The 21,799-nt window shown below is 43.5% G+C and overlaps 3 protein-coding genes across 5 annotated transcripts; all 3 read right to left on the bottom strand.

Annotated features, from left to right (window-relative positions):
* Nucleotides 1-886: 886 nt before the first annotated feature.
* On the bottom strand, nucleotides 887-5,323 carry LOC105189370 (uncharacterized). Of its 3 annotated transcripts, none has more exons than XM_011151429.1 (7): nucleotides 5,281-5,323; nucleotides 3,684-3,947; nucleotides 3,172-3,487; nucleotides 2,605-2,846; nucleotides 2,049-2,444; nucleotides 1,300-1,502; nucleotides 887-1,231 (listed from the first exon to the last, which is right to left on the bottom strand). In XM_011151429.1, the coding sequence occupies exons 1-7, from the start codon at nucleotides 5,281-5,283 to the stop codon at nucleotides 1,147-1,149; spliced, it is 1,509 nt and encodes a 502-aa protein (XP_011149731.1). In that variant the 5' UTR covers nucleotides 5,284-5,323; the 3' UTR covers nucleotides 887-1,146. The 3 variants fall into 3 exon arrangements, with proteins under 3 accessions (XP_011149731.1, XP_011149730.1, XP_019699846.1); XM_011151428.1 differs by having other exon boundaries at nucleotides 3,172-3,490; XM_019844287.1 differs by lacking the exon at nucleotides 5,281-5,323 and adding an exon at nucleotides 4,640-4,696 and having other exon boundaries at nucleotides 3,172-3,490.
* A 6,935-nt stretch (nucleotides 5,324-12,258) lies between these two features.
* On the bottom strand, nucleotides 12,259-15,599 carry LOC105189384 (uncharacterized). Its single transcript, XM_011151442.2, has 2 exons — nucleotides 15,433-15,599; nucleotides 12,259-14,879 (listed from the first exon to the last, which is right to left on the bottom strand). Exons 1-2 carry the CDS (start codon nucleotides 15,442-15,444, stop codon nucleotides 13,293-13,295), a joined length of 1,599 nt encoding a protein of 532 aa, XP_011149744.1. The 5' UTR covers nucleotides 15,445-15,599; the 3' UTR covers nucleotides 12,259-13,292.
* A 3,072-nt stretch (nucleotides 15,600-18,671) lies between these two features.
* Nucleotides 18,672-21,596, bottom strand: LOC105189372 (uncharacterized transmembrane protein DDB_G0289901). The gene is made up of 2 exons (XM_011151430.2): nucleotides 21,520-21,596; nucleotides 18,672-20,646 (listed from the first exon to the last, which is right to left on the bottom strand). The coding sequence occupies exons 1-2, from the start codon at nucleotides 21,529-21,531 to the stop codon at nucleotides 19,201-19,203; spliced, it is 1,458 nt and encodes a 485-aa protein (XP_011149732.1). The 5' UTR covers nucleotides 21,532-21,596; the 3' UTR covers nucleotides 18,672-19,200.
* Between the last annotated feature and the right edge of the window lie 203 nt (nucleotides 21,597-21,799).

A 21,799-nucleotide genomic window follows, 5' to 3' on the forward strand; every position in this document is an offset into this window, starting at 1 on the left:
TCGACAGCTATACTAATTGTCTAAATCTTAATGGTGATACATCGCGTCTTTCGTAATAGTAAGAAAGATGTAATAACACGACGTTGTTCACCAGTTGCAATCTATGAGAAGCTAAACGTTTCAGATCTCTCTATCGCGCGATTCAGTCGCTCTTGGCTCGATCAACTTAATCAACGCTTTAGCAATCTTTGAACATGTGTTGAAGTTATCAATGAATTAAATATAGATATAGCTTGAACGAATTGAAATCATTGATGTAATTTGCAGAGAGAATCTTCTTTAAGATTTGTAATAATGTTAGAAAATAATGTTTTTTTTAAATAAGTAATTTTGTCCGGAAAAGTAGAAAAATATATCAAACTATTAAATATATAATTTTAAAATGTTTAATGTAGTTTATTTTCAACGAGAGAAAGAGAGGGAGAGAGGGGGGATAAAAAAGAAAAAGAGTAGGAGAAGCTTTCTTCTTTTTTATAGAGGATACGTTTCAGTATCCTCGAATGCGCCGTTGCTATATGTGAAAGGACCAATGCCAAATTACATAATTTTGCTGTAGTCCTTTTTAATTTATTAAAAATTAATTATAATATTGAATATATAATTATTTTATTTACAATCTCTTTTCCAAGTTAAATTTATTTAAACTCTTTGAGTAAAGAACAAATGACAATATATACAGAAAAACAAATGCAAAAGTAATGTATATTAGAAAAAATGTCCATATTTCAGTTTTATCTGTAAGATCTTTTAAGACATGTGCAAGTGACTGCATAATAAATTATATCATCAATAGTATATTACTAATATATTTTTTCTTTTGTGCCTAGTGTTTTTTATACGGGTCAAGGGAGAGGAATTGCCAGTTGAATTTTCATTTTCAATTTTATTGAAAAATCGTAAACAAAGTACGCCGCTCACTGGGCACGTCTCTATAAATGTAAAGGAGAACAGCATAAAGTTTGCATAATCTTCGATGAAAGACTAGATGCGATGATGTCGCTGGTCTCGAGATTCGGACAGCGCATCTTCGATATTTTCCATGTATGCCTTGGTCGTCATAATTGCTGGTAATTGAATTTCCGTGTACTGACCCTTGTGTATATATAACATTCGTCAATCGTCACCGATCGCTCGCGGCGGTCCTCTTTATTCGGACTTGCGCTTCTTCAGCGCAAAATTCGTTTTCGATGGGAGAAAACCTCCTTCTAGTTTTATCGGCCTTTCCACGTACCTATAATGATAGTTATAGCTGGTAAGTATAGTACTGAGTATACTTTTTAATATCCTTCGTTACCATACCTGGTGCTATCCTGCGACGCGATGATTCTGCTTGGAATGTACGTATCAAGAAGCGTCTTCGGTTCGGAGGGCAAGGAATGATCTTTCACTTGTAAGGACTCCTCGTCTTCATAGGAAACGGGCTCCAGTTGCGTAATGCTGGATTTGAAATCCTGCGCTGGCAACTGCGGCGGTATAAAGTGAGTTTTTGGTTCATCAGGCACCTGTTCGGAGCAAACGTTGCATTCCAATTTTTATATTCAGTTGGAAAATAAAAGAAATATAGACGCGCGTAAAGTATACATCACAGAGTGATATACTTTACAGATACGCATTTAACATGTAAAATTTCTGCACGAGATTTTAAAACTTTCTACATTTAAAAGAGCAATATATATGTTTCAAAGAGACGGATAAAAAGACTATTAAAGGAAAAGTACGTAATCTTTATCTCGCGTCACTTTTAAATTGAGTTGCAATGATTTCTCTCTCGTTCGCGGCACACGACGTGGCGCGGCGAAGAAGCTAATTAAACTATGTTAATTAGTCCGCTAACGATGTTGCTCGTAATTTAAATCTCCAATTATAATCTCGTTGTCTAAAGCGTGAGTTATGTAAAACTATTATTTCCACTACGACTCTCGGTGTCCCTGATAAATGCAACATGATCGCGTCAGCTATAATTCGCGCCGTTCGAGAGCAAAATGTCGATTATGAAAAAAGTTCTTCTTATCTAATTTACTCCGCTCGAGCCCATGGATCATACGAACCTTGATATAGTCCTGCGGAAGTTCTTGGCCGACTTGCTCCTGCAACACCTCCTTCGGTGCTTCATGGCCAATCGTCGGTGTGACGTACACTTGTTGCTGCGTTTCATATTGATTTACCTGACCGCGAAGGGAATTTTCCTGAATGTACGCCGGTATGCGGGCGTAAAGATCGCTGTAAGCGGCGGTGGGATCGCTGTAAACTACACCGGGCTGTGTGTAAATTAATTGCTGCACATATTGCGGCTGCGAGGGCGTGACGTAAGCTTGTGTATACAACAGTTTTTTCCCCTGAGCTAAAGGCTGTTGCGGTTGGACATACAAAGATAACGCCGGCAAGGAAGGCGGATTTACTTTCTTCAACGTGACTGGAAATGTATAAGCCGATCCTTTCGTTGTCTGAAATGTATTTATGATCATTTTATAAATCAGCTGTTCGTGTAAAATATATTCATAAAAAAGAAAATGTTCATAATGGATATTATAGTTATTTAATCTTTACACGAAGACAAGAGTAATCATGAAAGCTGCGCTAGGTAGGAACACAGTTCAAATTTACCTTGGACGTAAATGTTGTCGGTACGATCGTAGGGTAGGGATAAGGCGTTTTAACGGAAGAAGCCAGTGGCTTCTGATTGTACACTGGAGTATACACTGGTAGAGAAATTTGTGGAACGGCGTTGTTCGGTAATTGATGTAATGAAGGTTGAACCACTCCTTTCGTACTCACAGCGGAATTAATATTTAAATAAGGATAATAAGAAAGTAGTTGGGTCGCTGGAACGTCGAAATAAACAGGTCCTAAAAACGAGAAAGTATATGTAAATTTCATGCCCATATTTTCAATAATTGATGTTATTATTTTTCTTGGTTCCACTTTCTTCCAAAAAATAAATGATTTTGAGAATTAAAAATCACTTTCTTCGGAATACTGAATCTAACGAAACATCTTTGCAATTATTTTATAATTTAATTTCATGATTTTCATAAACAGATAAAATTTCCGCAAGGTCATTTCTATTTATTATATTTATTTATTATTTATTTCTAAAGTAATATTATATAAAACGTAAAATGTAAGTTAAGAACGATAACACACTGGATAAATTTTTTCTCTTCGCATTACCTTTATTGCTGGTTTTCGTATACTTGTCCGTGACTGCTTTTTGCTGAACACTTTGAATGTGATTGCCTACCACTACTTCCGGTTGGTAATTCAATTTCTGAGCTTCGAAGGCATTCGGTGCAGCGCCTTTCGTCGGTACTTCCACTTGCTGCTGATATCCGTTGTAATTGTATTGCAATAGTGGAATATTTTGTTGCGTCAAAATTGGACTCTGTTGATATTGCTGTTGATATTGCGGCAGACTTTGGCTTTGCTGTTGATATTGTGCTTCGTGTACTGCGTATTGATTGGGTTGAATGTATTGTTCAGGTGGCACCTGCTAACGATGACAAGACGAGAAAATAATGGGACTTTGTTCGATATTGTTGTTCGACAACGTGATAACGTGTAATATAAAATCCAATTGTTGCAATAATTTCTACGTCAATCCGTCGACACAGATTTTACAATAATAAGTTTCCGAAAGCAAGAATAAGATTTACACGTATCAACACATTCAATTGACATCTTACGCTATATTTTATATCCTCTAATTGTTGCGAGGAGATGTATGATCCTCCATCGGGATGGCCACCCAAAGTGTTATATTGGCTTGGTATTTGATACTGCTGCTGATTAACATTGGGTTTAACGGAGTACTTCGTTTCATCAGTCTGGATGTTCTCGGCTTTGGCTTTATTCTCCGCCCTCAGATTATCCCTCTCTATATCTTCTAAATTAATTTTCTTCTCGGCGCACGCAGCCGTTACCAGCAGACCCAATATTAAATAGACTTTCTGTAATCGAAAGAGAAAGTTAAAATTAATCATGATATTCTTTCCTTCTGTTTTAATTGCAGCTTCTTCTACTTTTTTCCATGTAATTATGCAGAAGCCGATATACGTAACTCTGTAAATGCAGCATTATACAAATAATCATGTTAGCGTGATACAGGAAGAGAAGATAATTATTTTCTCAATACACGCGAATATAAGCGAAGAAAATATATCATTATGCTGAAACGTTTAAAGAGTCGATGACATAAAATTACGTTGCTTTAACGGAAAGTAAACTCAATTAGCTTTAATATAATTTAATAAAATTGCGAGATTATCGATTTCCTGGAAAGTTCTTTACTGATCATCCAGATATGCAACTATGGAAAAAGCGTATCAGCAAATTATCAATTTATGATCGTAATAAAGTAGCAAGTACATCAACGCAAAGATACATTAATATTTTTATTTACGTTTATAATTACACATCACGCGCACACAAATGCGGAACTTTCTCTTTCTATTTTCTTGTGGAGAAATGATTATTAATAACAATATATCGTTACGGTTGCGAGTAATTACACGTATAGATATGTGTAATACAAAATTAAAAAAATAAACCTTTGACTACAACGCGTAATGATAATTTTTTATACTCATACGTGAGGCAATCAATAATCTCGAATTATTAACTAATTATATTATGCGTTCACCATTATTGTTTCCGGTAAAATATATTTGCACCGGGCACACTTTCACTGCACGCGAAGTTCTGGGTCAAACATCCGGCATGGACCACTCTTATATAGACTGCGGCCGTTCGGATGGGGCGAGCCACTCCCCCATACAAGTGTATCACCGCACGCACATGGAGACGGAGTCTTTCTCTTTTTTTATTGCTTTTTAATGAATTTTCAGTCGGATTGTACAAAACGTGCCACGTGTGTCGTAAAAAAGTCACACATACATGCGAAAGAATTATATAATGACATAATGTTTTATCGAATAAAAGATCCTGCGGTTTATTTTTCAAGGAAGAGGCACGAGTTGAAATAAAAATCTCTTCAGAGAAAATTTCATGAATGTATGTATAAAATTTTAAATATCGAATTTCAGACTTTCCCATTTGACGAAATATATCCCATTAACGACAGATATGTCTGTCGCGTGCTTCGTCAATAGTTATTTTTATTAAAGAGAGCTCATTCCACGAGCACTTTCATCAATAACAAGGTTGCGGAATATCCGTTTTCTCTCTGGTCAAATTATACATTTCTTCGCGCTATGGTTGTATAATCTGTGGTTTTATCCCGTTCAAGTACTAAAGTGGAAACGACCAAAGCGGCATACTTACCATATTGCAAATATACCGAAAAATACAGACACGACACAAAGGACCTAACTCTACTGTAAAACCGAAGCAGATGTGCGTTCTCTTATATAGCCTTTACCCCTACCCACTGCATCCCCTACATCGAGCCACATTTCGCTTCTTGATTAAAGCGTGTGTGATAATCCGTGTCGGTCGTATGGGCTACGTCGTAAAGAATACCATCGCAATTCAAGTAAAAGTGAATATATCCAACAAATTGCTTCCTTGCCTCTTCAGATCGCGCGACTGAGTTTCATTCCAAAGAGTGACTAATATGCTATATAAATGATGGTGCATTCCAGGTGCGATACCGAGAAAGGGGGGAATCGTTCTTACCATCATACCACAATCACTATGCACAAAGTTACCGATTATTAATTTAAAGTGCAAGGATAACCAGTTGTAAAAGTCAATTTTGAAAGTTTTCGTAAACTTTTGTTTAATATTCAGATTTATTGGCCAAACAAACGATCGAATAATTTCCTGACATACGACAGATCTGTGAAAAAGCAATTTTTATCTTGCGCGGCAGAAACCTTGCGACGTAGAAATCGCAATTTTTGAGCGAATATATAATTAATGGATGAGGATACGTTATCTCGCATCGAACGTTTCGTTTTGCATCCATCAAATTGACAGTGGAAAACTAATCTTCTCGTAGAAAGGGATAGGGGACACTCAGACGCGTCGTTAGAACGAGATTGATAGCAAGAAAAGAGTCGGTTATTAAGTCGCAATCTCCTGGGAGCGCGGTATATCGTCGAAGAGATCAAACTGAAAACGAGCTTCACGCACTTAATCATTATCGTACTTCCACACGTGTTGTCTGTGCAATCGCGGTAGCTTGCGATCCGCCAATTGCGTTTGCACGTGCCTCGGAAGAAGGTGCGTTAAGTGCCCGACGTAGTAGCACTATCGATACTCACAATCTCGCCGCGTAAATCGCCTCGAGTTTTTCCACCACCGTAAAAAGGCGCTAATTATCGCGGCCGATTATTCAGTCCATTAAATTGCTAATTGAACGAGTCAGTGCGTTTCAACTACATACATTTGGTAATACAACTGAGTTCGGGAAATACGGAGAAGACCAAATGATACAAAATATCTATAACATGGAATGTGTATAAATTTAAAGTGTAAAAGATGTGTAAGAAATAAAATGTATCAAGCAACATCTCTTATACGCATCAAATGCTGCAATAAAAATTACCTTGGTGAATCAAGTATTATAGACTAAATACCAGGAAATGAGATTAAATGAAGAAAGATGATTTTTCAAGTAACTTGGATTAATCTTCAACAGAAATTTCATTTGCAACATTTCAATTTGTGGTTATCAAGGTACATAACATGCTCCTAAATTGTCCATAACGATGTAACGTTTATCAATTTAGCAGGCCTAGCATTGTGAGAAACAAGCGCCAACAAGCTCCAACGCCGGTATCTTTCCGAACAATGGAGAGAATGATCGATGTAGTCACGCAGGAAGTAGCGGTTTCTGATTATTGAATGGTATAATGGTGTACGCACTTGTGGAAAAGCGAATTATTCTCACCACTGCGTGTCTAATAGTCGCATGCAAGATTGAGCTGTGAGATTTGCACACGCGATTTCATGATACGATCTAGAGGCAACGATGTGTCTTCGGGGTTCACACGAAGCAAATGTATTCTAAAATAAGTGGCCAAGCGTTACAATAAATCAGTCCATTTGTGTTTGCATCTTCAAATTATGTACAATCACAAAATTGTGTACTTAGTACAACTTTCTCTCGGGCAATTGTTATCCTTAATCCTTTGAAGATGACTCTTTGACGTTGATATTGATACTAAACCACACTTGTCAAGTGTGGAATATAAATGGAATACGCACAAGGTATCGATATAAATTAACGTTAATCACGTTCATCTTTCCGGTCGAGAGTTCGCGCAGATGGAAACGTTGCTTTATCTTATGAGATGAACGGTAACAGATCCAACAACCCGTGACAACTTTTCTCGCATTTTCCAAGATTACGTAACGAATAATTTTCCTATTGAACGATGCAATCGGTGAAAGCTATTTCGCCAACAGCCCGTGGGATTACATTACGGAATGGTGCAAAAGATTGCATTGGATTTCCGAGTGGCTTTTTCACGGCGCGTGTGCGTTCGGCCGATCGATATCGGAGGATGGCGGTTAACCGACGAATCATCCAGCCGCATAATTCCTTATCGCGACGACGCATCGCGCGCGCGGTGAGATGTTCCTGAAAATTCATAAACGGAAGACCCAGCTGTCGCTCCTTTCTAGAGTAGACAATGGGGAAAAGGGCCGGGCCAGGAAAGCCGCTTTTCTTACACGGGAGATCCTGGCAAAAATGGGTGATCGATGCAGTCGGGAGTCACGGAAGGGAAAGGATCGCGCGAGGAGGGAAAGGAGGTCTCGTAATGACTCGCGATCTCTTTGTTGATCTCACTCTCTTTGTGCAGAAGTCGAAGTATGTTCCACCGCCGAGTCGCACAAAGGCGGACCCTTTCCTTGGACATTCCCAGGTATAATCCACCTGCCGAAGCGAAAGAGAAGGAGAAGGAAGAAGAGGAGGAGCAGGAGGAGGTGGTGGAGGAGGACCGGACGGGACCGGAACTTTCTACGTCGACCGCGGGTGTGGATGGTATCCTTATATACCGATTACGCGCTGCTTCATCAAACATTCGCCGGCGTGGCCACGCTTGAGACGAATTAACTGCAATTAAGTCAGAAAACTTTCACGGCCTCTTATCCAATGCATGGCTCTTTGATGAGATGCTCGTAAAAATGAGGAATGGGATAGTACCAGTCCGGAAGTGAGCCAGATAAACGCGATGTTTTGAACGTAACTTTGTAACGGGAAACGACAAAAAAAAAAAATGCAAAGTCTGACCTTTCGAGCTGTAATCACTTTCTCGATTTCGTCCGCTGTGTTCGCTTACGATCATCGCTGTGCTCCGCGATGCGATCTACCAAATTTTTTACACTGACCCGACTGGGAAAACACACCGCGCGAGTCACTTTCGAAATTCTCGGTCAATTATGCGCGATCTCCATTTGCATATATATTTCTCTTTCTCTCGTGTAATATATGCGACCGGACAATTTCTAAATATTAGAAAACGTGAGAACATTAGAAAATAACGCTGCGTCAATGTCTAGAAAATAACCGCAAATTAAATAACCGACAGTCCCTTCAGTTGTAACTTCTAAGATACGTCTCATTCGCCGCAAATGATACGACAGCAGCTCGCGTTAACGTAAGCGAGGGAATCGTAGTGCAAAATAGAATACAACAAGAAAAAGAAGCGTTGCGTCACACGTGAAGCGTGCTCGTCAGGCAAGCGCCTCTCGAAGAAATGGAGCAAGCGGCGCGTAATTGCAGAGTACCGAATAAAAATACGGCTCCCTCATGCATTTTTCGCATGAATGAAATGTTCACTATTGCAATATTCGTTTTAACGTCGCATCCTCTAGCGCCCGGGCGAGGATAACATTTGTACGCTCGCGCGACGGCCAACGGCTCATAAACATAAAGAGAAAATAACGCTCCAGTCGCAATAACAAATGTCCGCGCGTACGCGTGTGTGCGCAGCACTTTCTACCGCCTTCGCCAAAAGCTGCAACCTCGTTATCCGGAATTTACACCGGCGCGCTTTCAGCGACAAGTAACACGGCGTGAGCTTTCGGGTCACCGTGGGTACGTCGCCGATCGAAATCGAGTCGCCGCGAGAAAGTAACAGGCTCGGTCCATCCGATTTTATTTCATACCATCGGCATGTTCGTACGCGCGCGCGCGCGAGCACGGGGAATGCGCGAAATAAAGTAAAACAGCGCAACGCAGCGACTCTCACTCACCTGCCGTGCCGTGCCGTGCGCGCTCGTATCAGGCTCGTCGATACGACTTATCGTACCTAGTATACACCGATGAGATATGAAGATCGAATGAAGATTGCCCGTGTTATTTATGCGCATTGCCTGTATTATTTATGCGCACTAGAACACTACAAGCGCGCGCTACGCGCGTGCCATTTTACCTTATTCATATTAAAGTGTAGAATAAATATTATAAATCATAAAAATAGTATAATATAATATAGTATATTATATTATGTAGTATAATGTAGTACAATATAAGTTTACTAATGTCCGACTCCAATATATGTATTAGGCGCATACAGTTTGAAATTCCATGACATATTTTCGGCATAGTAACGCGTAACCATATAACCAATGAATTTCGACGTTTAACATTTCTGTTCCAGACCATCTTAAGTTCATCTTCAGATGCTATATGCATCGTTCTGTTGGCTTAAAAGCATTTGAAGATGAATTCAAGACGGTCCTGAATATAGAAGCTGACATCCCCTTCCCTCCTCCTTCCTCTCTCTCTCTCCTTTCTCCCTATCTCTCTCCCTCTCCCCCTCTCCCTCTCTCCATAATTCTATCACTTTCCCTCCTTCTTTTTCCCTCTTTCTTTCCCACTCTTTCTTTCTCTTTAACTCTCAACCTCCCTCTCTCTCCCTCTCAATCTCTCTCTCCCTCTCAATCTCTCTCTCTCTCTCTCTCTCTCTCTCTCTCTCTCTCTCTCTCTCTCTCTCTCTCTCTCTCTCTCTCTCTCTCTCTCTCTCTCTCTCTCTCTCTCTCTCTCTCTCTCTCTCTCTCTCTCTCTCCCCCCTGTCTCTCCCTGTCTCTTCCTGTCTCTCTCTGTCTCTCTTCCTATCTCTTCCTGTCTCTCCCTGTCTCTCCCAGTCTCTCCTTGTCTCTCCCAGTTTCTCCCTGTCTCTCCCTGTCGCTCCCTGTCTCTCCCAATCTCTCCTTGTCTCTCCCTGTCTCTCTCTCTCTCTCTCTCTCTCTCTCTCTCTCTCTCCTCTCCTCTCTCTCTCTCTCTCTCTCTCTCTCTCTCTCTCTCTCTCTCTCTCTCTCTCTCTCTCTCTCTCTCTCTCTCTCTCTCTCTCCCCCCCTGTCTCTCCCTGTCTCTTCCTGTCTCTCTCTGTCTCTCTTCCTGTCTCTTCCTGTCTCTCCCTGTCTCTCCCAGTCTCTCCTTGTCTCTCCCAGTCTCTCCCTGTCTCTCCCTGTCGCTCCCTGTCTCTCCCAATCTCTCCTTGTCTCTCTCTCTCTCTCTCTCTCTCTCTCTCTCTCTCTCTCTCTCTCTCTCTCTCTCTCTCTCTCTCTCTCTCTCTCTCTCTCTCTCTCTCTCTCTCTCTCTCTCTCTCTCTCTCTCTCTCTCTCTCTCTCTCTCTCTTTCTCACTCTCTCTCTCTCTCTCTCTCTCTCTCTCTCTCTCTCTCTCTCTCTCTCTCTCTCTCTCTCTCTCTCTCTCTCTCTCCCTCCCTCTCTCTCCCTGTCTCTCCCCCTCCCCCCTCTCTCTCTCTTTATCTCTCTCTCTCTCTCTCTCGCACTCTTTCTCACGCTCTCTCTCTCTCTCTCTCTCTCTCTCTCTCTCTCTCTCTCTCTCTCTCTCTCTCTCTCTCTCTCTCTCTCTCTCTCTCTCTCTCTCTCTTCACCCGCTTCGATATACTCGAGATCGAGGTTTCACGCACTTTTTTTAAAAGAGATCCCCTGATACAAAAACTGTCACTCAGCTGTCATTCCATGCAATGATAGCTGCAATGTGACTTCGAGACGGCCAATCAGCATCGCAGGAAAGAGGTTTTAATGCTTCGATATAAAGAGGTTTCAACGTTTTATGTGTATCCAACCTGACTTTTCCCTCTTCCTCCGGTAGTAAAATCTAATACAACCGAGCGGCGATTTGATCGCGCTATCAATTACAAGTGGATTAACGAGCGACAAGAATGCAATCGCCAAGAGCCCGAACATTCGGTGGGATCAATGAAATCGTTTTAAACGTGTCTCTCTTTTGAAAGGGACTTTCTGCTCGCGTCCTCTTTCTCCCGTCGCGCAGTTTCCGTGTCGAGCTCTACAAACGCTGCGAGTTTTGTGAAACCCAAAAAGCGACAATTCGTGAGCATTCTTGCTGTCAGCGATCAGCTCTCGGTGCGCCGGGCCTGATTTGAAATGGACGAACTGCGGTATTTCATTTCCCCTTTCCATCACGGCCTCGCCCGAACGATCATCTGGACGTTGCCACGATCTCCGGATTTCTTCCTCTCTCTCTGGAGCCGTAACCGTGACTCGGGCGATTCCATGTTCGCGCTAAGACATCGTGAAAGAGACGACCAATTGTAAACGATTAATTAGCAGCGCGTTAGGTCGGATCGAGCAGGGCGGCGTTAACGAGATGAATTAGAGTGTGCAGCGCAACACGGGATTAATTAGCAGAGACGGATTCATCGCCGGCAGAGAAATGCGGCGCTCTTTCTCCTTCCTTCTCTCTGATAATCTTGTAGACTTTCGAGATAAAGTTGTCACTCTGTACATCTTTTCGGCTGGTATGTGATTTACGTCAGCCTCTTTTTCCAAACGTGAAATTCCGAATTACGAATTTTTCCAGCCGTGTGTAACGTGCAGAAAAATTTACGCTTCTTTTTTTTCATATGTAGTTTCAAGTACACGGTAAATGTTGGCGACATTTAATACGCGAATGCTCAAAAACACGCGGACGAAACTCATGGTACTTTGAAGAGACACCTCGCGTATTTTCGGTAAAGTGCATCGACTTTGGCAATATTGTAGTTCGCAAGGTAGGAAATGAAAGTTTAATATCGTGTACGCATTAATTAGCCAACGCATAAAGCGTATTACCTTAGCGATACGCTTCATTCTTGAAACACGTATAATTTTCCGCATCTTAATCTCTTTGATCTTTATGCATGTACTTCGCAGTTTGTGACGATGCGCGTGTAATTTACGTCGAAAGGGACATGGCGGTGAGAGAGAAAGAAAAAAAAAGCAGGATCTCATCGCTCATCGAACGAAAGTAACGTACGGAATTAAAAAAGGGAAACCGGTTAGCTGTACTCACACTGAAGAGAAAGGAGTGCAGACGTCAAAGCGAACATAAACGATCGTTTATTACTAGCGACTACAAAACGAATACAAGATCTGCCTGTATGTAGAACGTAAGCCTTATAAATAGATCGCATTGTCGGGGGTCGGACGGGGTCAGATTTAATGCGACATCGCGACTTTCTACTTCTTCCGAAAAAGATTCGTCATACCTCCTCATACACCAATGCCGTATTTTCGGGAAAATACAGCCACTCCGCTGCGTCTCGTAAATTTCAAAATTAACATGAAACGTTCGTTTGTTGTTCCCACGACGGCGTAAAGACGACGTTCGTTGCTCGCGCGAAAGAAAGTACCAATTCCGACCAGAGAGTACAATCGTATTAAGCGGCAATCAGTGTACACCTGTGAACGGACCTTTCATTCAGTTGTTAACGCGAAAGTAAATCACTTGAAACACCTGAATATCGCGGGGTGCCGTGTTCTCGTTTGTCGGCACGCGGTTGTGGATAATACTGGACGGACATTTTTGATTTGAGAACAGACTCGCAACTCGATTTATAATGAATTAGAAAGTGTACGATGGGTATGTCGCTTTTTTTTGTCGCGCTTCACAAAGTGAAGGTAGAAAATGTGATTCATTTTATCCCCTGATTACACCTCGCCAAGCGCAAGCAAAAAGGCGATATTTATTCTCTACATAAATGTAGAAACGTCTCGAAGTGTCAAAAGATTGTAGAGTACGCGACAATATCTCGTTTCGCAATCCGCTCTTCAGGCAAAAGCGAGAGGCAACGAAATGACGCAACGTATCGCGGTATCGTGGCATTCAACGACGTCGAAGTTTACGACGAAGAAAAAAGCGTCGAAAGTAACTAGCTTCCTAATAAATATTCACCGAGTACCCAGCGCATGAAGCAACTAAAGACTTCGCTGAGAGTGAAGGAGACTGCGTCAATTTAATAACGACTTAGTAAGTATAATACAACAACAACGGTCAACATTCTAGCACCATCTTTCCACCTGCCTACGTCTCAAATATGTTCGCCGCACCCTGAGTCGGCCCTGCGTCTCTCAACCCTTATTATAATCCTTAATTCCAAAGTTGCCATCATACGAACTGACGCTGCTGTCCTGCTGCGGCTGCTGCGCCGTTGACGTCTGGTCCGATTCGTAAGCCGAATACTGATAGCTATATGTAGTCCGGGGTGTCTGAGGCGCGGCAACAAAGTCCTTGTTCTGATGAGAACCTGCTGGCCTCTGATACTTCCTGTAATTTCGTTCCTGTTTGCTCCCGGGCTGACTCAAAGTATCGGTGTAACTCTGCGATGCGTCGTAAGAATCGTAAGACCTGATCACTTGATCCGTTGGCCGACTATTCATCACTCGATTGCGATGTTTGCTACGGTTATCTCGTTGAGGGACGTACGTCCCTTGAGGCAGGTCCAAAGTCGTCCGAGAGTGGTCCGGTAGCGGCAGCGGCTTCTGTACGTAGAGGTTGCTGGGGTACTTTGCATTTTTGCTCGAGGTTGTGTGAAATGACGAGAGCTGAGTATTCGTCTGGTCCCCGTTGACTTTGGTGATACCGTCGGAGTTGATCACGTAAGTCACGACGGTCTTGTTCCTCACGGCAGGTACGGCCACATACGACGGCGTGCTCGGGTTGTAGGTGTCCTGACTGACGTATGATCCATCCTTGGCTGCGCTCGGGGTGTCTCTGTTGTTCTCGTAGGACTCAGCTGGTTGCTGCTGCGCTTGCTGTTGTGCTAATAACGTGGTCAATGTTTGGCTCACCAGCTGCTCCACTTGCTGAGCATTGGCATATTGAGCAGGCAGCGGGTAATCCGGACCAACTGGCTGTCCTGCCACGCTGATCACTCTGTATGTTGTCTTCGGCAGGGGAATAAGTAGGTTCTTCGTCTGCATGTCTTGCTCCAGTTGATTGTACGGGCTGGCTGTTTTGTACGTACTAGACTGCCCGTCGAGATCCCTCGTACTGCCGGATATATAGTTTCCGTCGTCTACGAGCTGACCCGCCGACGCGTCATGATTCGTCTCGTACTCGTTGGATTTCTTGCTCTTCTTATCCTTATCTTGCTTGTCGTCCTCCGCCTCGGCGGCGTCTTGCGACGTCTCGTGATAATCGACGTCTTCTGACGATGGCGACGATGGTGGCGACAGCGTTGGTGACGGTGGCGATGACGGAAATAGCGCGTGATTGAAGTAATGAGGGTAGTAATAGGATGGCTGGTAGTAATAGTCCGGATACGAGGACGCAGTAGGACTCATCGTGTACGACATAGGATACGGGTTGTAGGTCGCATATGGTGAATTGGGATAAGCGTACGCGTCCTCGTTATAGTACGGGTTGTAGTTGGGTAAAGGTGAGGCATTTTTGGGATAGGGGTCGTAACTGGGGTTATAGTAGGAGTCTCTTTGGTAATTGCTGCTGTAACTGGTGCTGTAGGTGTCCTTGGCATCTTCCTTTGGCGCTTTAAACGACTCGGCCGCCAATTGTGGTACTACTTCCTGCTCGACGCCTCGTTTGATTAGCTTAGGACTGTAAGGGTAGGTCGAGTATATCGGTAGGAACGGCTCGTTGTTAGGGTCATTGATTTTTGACCACTCGGCGAAAACTGCCGGTGATAGCAAGAGCAGTATCTGCAATAAAACGTTTGTATTGTAGAAGAAAGAGTGGTTTCATAAATCTTTTTTTATACATTTGTACCGTTTATAAAAAAATTAATCATTTCCAGTACTAAAAAGGGGTATATTTGATTTCACTTTGATTTTATACAAAAAAATATTACGGATTATAAATGTTTAGAATTATCATATCAAATTAAATAAATCAAATTGAAATAAACAGATGAAAAAAAATATAATCAAAATTAAATAAATTAATTTGGTTACATAAATAAAATGTAAGATTTTTAATAACGTCAATATGTGTATACATAAATATGGTATATACATAACAAATGTATACATAAATATATTATAAATTTTACGTAAAATACTTTTTTGTCGTAAACCTTGTTTTTTAGCAAAACTGCTTCTGAGAGTGACGAGACTCCTTGACATATTTACTCGTAATGAGAATTCCTAGACCGTGTAAAAAGAATCAGACGGCGATTTAATTAGCGTTGCAGGCTGTAACAAAATGGAACTTTTTCCACTATTAGTGAATTTATATTAATTAATATGTACCAACCAGCCGCTCCATTTCTGCCACAGTTCACCTATCGCCGTCGGACGACCACAAGACTATGCTTTCTTCCACAATTTAATCTCGCTATCTCATTCGACTCCTCGTCTCTCCGCGAGTAATTTCGCAGATCTGACCGATGCGACGGCTCCACCTTTAATGACACATCGACGGACATTGAATTTCTCCTTTATACCCAGTCGCCGGAAAAATCGCGGAAACTAGTTTAACATTTCTCTGCTCTTATATGTAGGCCTGCAAGTGATAGTGCACTCTCCGGTAGCGCAGTGGAGATGTGTAGAATGCCGTACGATCGCCGTCAAGCGAAGAACGCGACAGGCTGGCTCACTATCACCAGCTGCAGCAACTATCAGACCATCGCGCGTCCATTGGGCGTTACAAGGAAATGAGCAAAATTCCGATGGAGAATCAATCGTTCGAACGACCCGTCGATGATTAGGCGATTATCGGGCGATAATCAGCCACTGGCTGCCACGAGACGTTGAACAAGGAAGCTCTCAGATATGTTTAGCAACGCATAATTTACGCGAAAGTCCGGACTGGCTCGGGTAAAGACAGTTGGCCGGAGGACAAGGTGATGGTCGCTCAGAATCGTGCGATCCAGGAAGTGGAGCGCCCTCCGGCATCCTCGAGGAATCTTTCCAATCTCGCTCGAACAACGCCTTTCGCAGCGACAGTCTCGTGCCTTTGGGAACGTCTCTCGTCGATTTATTTTACTTTCACCTGCGTGCTGCTTTGCAACAGTAGATCCGTGTACCACACCTTTGATAACGACACGATCAAGATCGTTTAGGATGATTATCTCTCTCTCTCTCTCTCTCTCTCTCTCTCTCTCTCTCTCTCTCTCTCTCTCTCTCTCTCTCTCTCTCTCTCGCGACGGTATTTGAATAAAATGTATCTTCAAGCAATCTTTTGCTCCTCGGTATCTTTTCTTTCTTAAAATGAAAACCATCTTTTTCTCTATAAAGTAAAAATACTGTACTATTGCTTGAATAACATTATTTGATGTCTCGTGAATTTTGTATCAATATATTTTTCTTACACAGAGCACAATTTACATCTTGAAAATAACATTTTTTGCAACAGTTATTTCACGATAAATCAGCCACTTTTTGCAGGCGGCAATAATTTCCCAGAATTTGATCTTCTAGAACGTGGAAATTTCAAAGCTATAACATGCCAAGTAACTCGCAAAACTCCCGAGTACAAAATTCCAAACTCCTGTGAAATTTTCCAAAAAAACTTTATCCTTTATTTCATCTTCCATAAAAAAAAAGAAAAAATATTTTTTTCAGTTTCCTAGCCTCAGTCGAGACTCTCGTTCCGATCCTTACCGTTACTCCCGTGCTCCAGAAGGAAAGAAAGAACCTCGCGTTACAGGTCGGTGCATTACGAAAGTGAATCTCCCAGTCGCTGGGCAGGGTGGACACTTGCGCTGGGACCAATTCAGAAGTGCGTGACGGGGTCCAGCCAGGAGAACGCCTTCGCGAAGAGTAAGAGCGTACTTTTCCCGCTGTTGTCGCGCCGGCCGTGACAGCCGGGAGCTTGAGCGTGCCGCTCGCAAAACCAGTCGGAAAATAGTGAAACGTGCGCGTTTTCTACGCTCGAGCTGTAGCGGCCGACCGGTCGCCGGACATCGCCGGACGGGGATATCGTCTGGATCGCGCGTCTGAGGAGGCTCGGCCTGGTGCGTGCGGCTCTCTCGTGTCGTGCGTGTGGCGCTCGCATGCGTCAGTGCGTTCGTGTCCAGGTGTACGCGGGAAACTGGGTCAGGTGCGCACGAGAAGCAACGCGCGATCGGCGTGGAGTCGCTTTCTTGTGTGGGCGGCTCCGTATTTCCTCCGGCCTTGTAGTCAAAAACTCGATTAACGAGTCTGTGATCGCTGCGTCATGTTACCTGCTGAAATTAATTGATACATCGTAAAATCCTGTCGCCCGCGAGCAAGCGATATACCGCTATCAGTTCACGATTTAAATTAGAATATGCTAATGTGTTCTCACGTAATATATGAGAAGAACGTTCGATGTAACGTTACGCGAGTTTGTATCGAATTTCCCTCCGGAAGATTTTTCATCTAAACGTTCACGAGAGCAATAAGCATGAGATAAAAAAATAACAATCGGTGGATTACTAATTTTAATTAAAAGAGTGATCAAAATTTCATATTCGTCGACATGTAAAAAGGAAAAAGAGAGAGACGAATTGTAGTATCGTTATCGCGTATTAAGCGTGCTGATATAATTATTAATTTTCATCAAGGCGCACAAGATCACTCTTAAATAATAACGTCAAAGAGAAAAGGGATTGGAAACCGCCAGTTCTTACGAAAATCGCGTTAAAGCAGGCTGATAAGCCCAGACCATCGTTTTTGCTAGCCTGCGCGATCACTTTCCCAAATAAAATAAAAATTTAGAGAGGGAAGCCTACTCATCCCGTCTGTCCCCCGGCCTTGAAGTAAAAGTGATCCCGTTTTTGTCCGGTGAGAGGACTTGCTTGCTTTTATTATTATATAAAAGGACCGATATATACATATATGCATATCTTTCTCTCTTTTTATCGCCATTTGTACACGGCCAATAACTTTCACGGTAGCGCCGCGAGCGAATAAAAGCAAAAGCACTGTCGCGTCGCGTCACGTCGTGTCGCGTCGTTGTTGAATGCATCAATTACCCCGACAGGAAACAACGTCTGCGTTAGAACTGTCTGGAGATGAGTGTCTTCTGACACGTGCGTTATCTTCCGTCACGTCTGTCGAACAAATTATTCTGGACGAGCTCACAAACGCGGATGCGAAAGTAAACCGGCGCGCCCTATATGCTTCCAATTATAATCTTAATTGCTGCAATTAAATGTAGAAGGAAACTATCTCTTCATCCATCGTGTGCTGATTTACGCATCTCGCGATGGATTTGTGATATGAATCTCACTTTCACTCTTCCAATTTCTTCGAACACCGGATAGGCCGCCGGATGCGTTCTTACTCTTCGTTAGTTAAAGCAAGAAGTTAGAACGGAACGTCTTACTTTACGCAAGAAGTTAGAACGGAACGTCTTACTTTACATACACGCTGCAAACAGGGTAAAATGCTGCGAGTTTACGATATTCGCAATCGGAAAAAACATTTACATGATAAACTCATCGCCAGTCGTCTACCATCGATAGCTGTCGAGACAGTCGCAAATGCGAAGTGAATTCCTCGATGCGTCGGAATCAACTCTTTTATTAAAAAAAAAAAACATTAAAAAAACTATACAACAAAAATCACAATCATCGGCGATACATCGGGCGCATAATAGAGAGGGACACACTAAGATATCTATGGGTGATATAAATATACAGATAACGCATTTTGCATTAAATACTATTACAGTATCTCTCATAGACCTCTACATAGTTTTACGGTAGAGAGTAGATTTACATATAAACACTGGCAATTCTTCTTGTCTCCTAGAGATTCGGCTACAATCGTCTGTGGCGCGGCGTCACGCGTGATCTTCCGACCCGCTTCGGTGAACGATTGACCAAATAATCGGATAACAGAGTCATCGCCACATCTCATGGCAAGATCGCGTTAACATAGATTTCGAGAAACGGACAATGTGAAATCGCGATGAATTCGTGTTAGCGTTGAGTCATCACCGCCCAACGCGCGCTGATTCCATAATTATGAAACTTATAGATTGCTATCGAGTGAGCCCGATAATGTCAGGGCGAACGATACGAGTAGTCCTACTGAATATAAATTAAGCGGCTCAATATTTCCCGTTAGGACTCGAGTACGAGATCGTGTCGTACTTGGATCTCTCGGAATCCAGGCTTTCGTACGCTTTCGCTGTGGCGTATCCCAGATACCTCGGGTTCACGCCGGAGTAGGCTCCTTGCGGCTCCGCGCCGGGCGCCCCGTACGAACCGGAGGGACTCGCATATGTGGGCGCGTAGTTGGAGCTTCCGGCGTAACTGACAGATGGGCCGGAGTAGCTGGAGCTGGGACTCGAGTAGCTCGAGCCAAGAGCCGAGTAGTCGGAATTGGAGCTCACGTAATTCGAGTTCGGCGCCGCGTAGGTGACGCTGGGACTCGAGTAGCTGGAGCCGCTGCTGGATGAATAGCTGGCGCTACTGTCCGAGTGAGCCGGAAGATAGCTCGTGTACGGACTGGAGCTGGACGAGCCGGAGCTCGAGTAAGATCCTGAAGAGATCGGCAGTTCATAGCTGGAGCTGTCGGATGACCCGCCGGAGAGTCCGACGTGAGAGCCGGCGGCACCGTAGGAGCCCGAAGAAGATGTTGAGTAACTCGACGTGGGACTATTTGCTAAGGCGGAAACCCCGTGCGCCCCGGAAGTGATGGGAAGAGAGTAGGAAGACGACGCTCCGTGAGAGGCCGCGTTGGAGCTGCTGAAGGCAGCACCGTGAGAGGCACCGGAAGTCGACAGTTGGTTATAGCTGGAGGACGCACCGTGCGGTCCACTGGCGATAATCAGGCCGCCCGTGACGGTGTGCGAAGGACTCGAAGACGAGGACTGTGCAGGAAGGCTGTACCCCGCCGAAGAACCTGAAGAGCTCAACGGTAAACTGTACGAGGAGCCGCCGTGAGACGAGCCCAGCATGACCGGGAGACTTCCGCTGCTGTAAGCTGATAGTCCGTGGTTGCCGGAAGCGTAAACTGGCGACGAGTAGGTGCTCGAGCCAGAAGCGCTGGTCGAGCCGCTGCCGCCATGAAGTCCGAAAGTGACCGGCCCAGTTTTCGACGGGGTGAAGAGTCCGTTGCCTCCTCCAGCGCCGATATTCGCGATGCTAGGCACGGGGTAGCTGCTTTGGGCCGAATGTCCACCTAGAGAGACCCCTTGAAGATTCGACAGCGAACCGTGGCCCAAACTAGAGGACAAGTATCCGGATCCTAAACTGAGACCATTGGACGGAGCTACGGGGTATCCGATTCCGTGGCTGACAGAACCGCTTAACCCGTGGAGTCCAGCTTGGCCGAGGGAGAAACCGCCGGATGATCCCCCCAGACTGTAACCGGAACCCAGGCTCGAGTAAATGGGAGCCGAGTAAGAAGATCCATGCGACGGGAAAGCCAAGGGGCGATCGCCGAAGCCGCGTTTGTCCTTCAGCGACAATCGAAGCTGACGCGGCAAATTCTCGATGCGAAGATCTCGGCAGCAGACGCCGCAGACGAGAGCCATCAGCCCCAGGAACACCTACGCGAGGGGAGCATTAGTATTATTGCACTTCTTTGCACGTCACTTTCTAGGGTGTCCCACTTTCGTGGGCTTAATCGGTTTGCGTGAAAGTGGAATGCAGAGCTGTTGGCTCGTTACAGCGGAGTTGTAGACCGAAGTGTTAGATTGTTCAACCGAGTTGTAAACTGATATTTGTATGTTATCCTAACGAGCTGAACGGTCTGTTGACGATGAATAACTGTTCTTACGTTACAAATTAATGTATATTCGTTAACAAGTTGCAAGGTCCGTGTGCGGTACGATGAATAACATAATTTTCATTTTGCTGATATCGGCGAGGATGTGAACACGTGAATTGAATCAGAGAGGTCGATCAATTATGCACGCACGATAAACTTAATATGAAATTATGTGCAACAAACCCAGTGAGCGGGAATAATTATGACTAATTGAATGGTTAAACTCGGGTGATAATAATTAATTGATTTACGAAGCGCGATTATTCTTTCCGTCAAACATTTTCCTGTGACGACTTTTCAAATGACGTGACACGCGATTTAAGAAATTTTGGAAGAAATAAAATGGGAAGTAAAATATAATAAAGTTGTATATTTAAAAAAAAATTATTTTATAGGGAACTTTTTTTCTAAACTCGAGTGTTAAATGATTTTGTGAAATTAAAAAGAAAAAAACGAAATTTCCAGAGAAGAAGATTTTAACTTAAATGAGTATTGGCTCTGTCGTTACGTTTCTTGTGTAGCACGCTCTGCCCTAAAAATCTCAATTTAACACATGCAACATGCACAAGAGTGTGGCGAGTAAAACAAATCGGTGAAGCATGAGGGTTCTTGAAGCCGAGGGTTTGTAGACAATAATAGGCGAAATACTCACGATCGACCTCATGTTTGCCGGGATTTGCTCTCGTAACTATTTCTCGCGACCGGGTGGCAGTCGAGTGGTTGAGTGAAATTGTGGTTTCTGATGCCATTGCTACGAAGAAGAAAGCATTTATACGTGGATCCCCTCTCGTACGGCGAAAGAAAGGTCTAGGTGAAGGTAAGTCTCCCCGCGCTGATGTGTGTCGGACGCAGCGTCGCATCGTTAGCACTGGCGTCGATCGTAGCTAAGTATAACGCACGGAGATATCCGCACGGCTTGCAAATCAGGCCCC

Source organism: Harpegnathos saltator, unplaced genomic scaffold, assembly GCF_003227715.2.
Source record: "Harpegnathos saltator strain DR-91 unplaced genomic scaffold, Hsal_v8.6 scaffold203, whole genome shotgun sequence".
Taxonomy (NCBI): domain Eukaryota; kingdom Metazoa; phylum Arthropoda; class Insecta; order Hymenoptera; family Formicidae; genus Harpegnathos; species Harpegnathos saltator.

Excerpts from the sequence above, each read along its gene's own strand:
- LOC105189370 (XM_011151428.1), bottom strand. Across the intron at positions 2,847-3,171 it reads TACGAAAACCAGCAATAAAG|GACCTGTTTATTTCGACGTT; the intron begins GTAATGCGAAGA and ends TCTCGTTTTTAG. Across the intron at positions 1,503-2,048 it reads TTCCGCAGGACTATATCAAG|GTGCCTGATGAACCAAAAAC; the intron begins GTTCGTATGATC and ends TGCTCCGAACAG.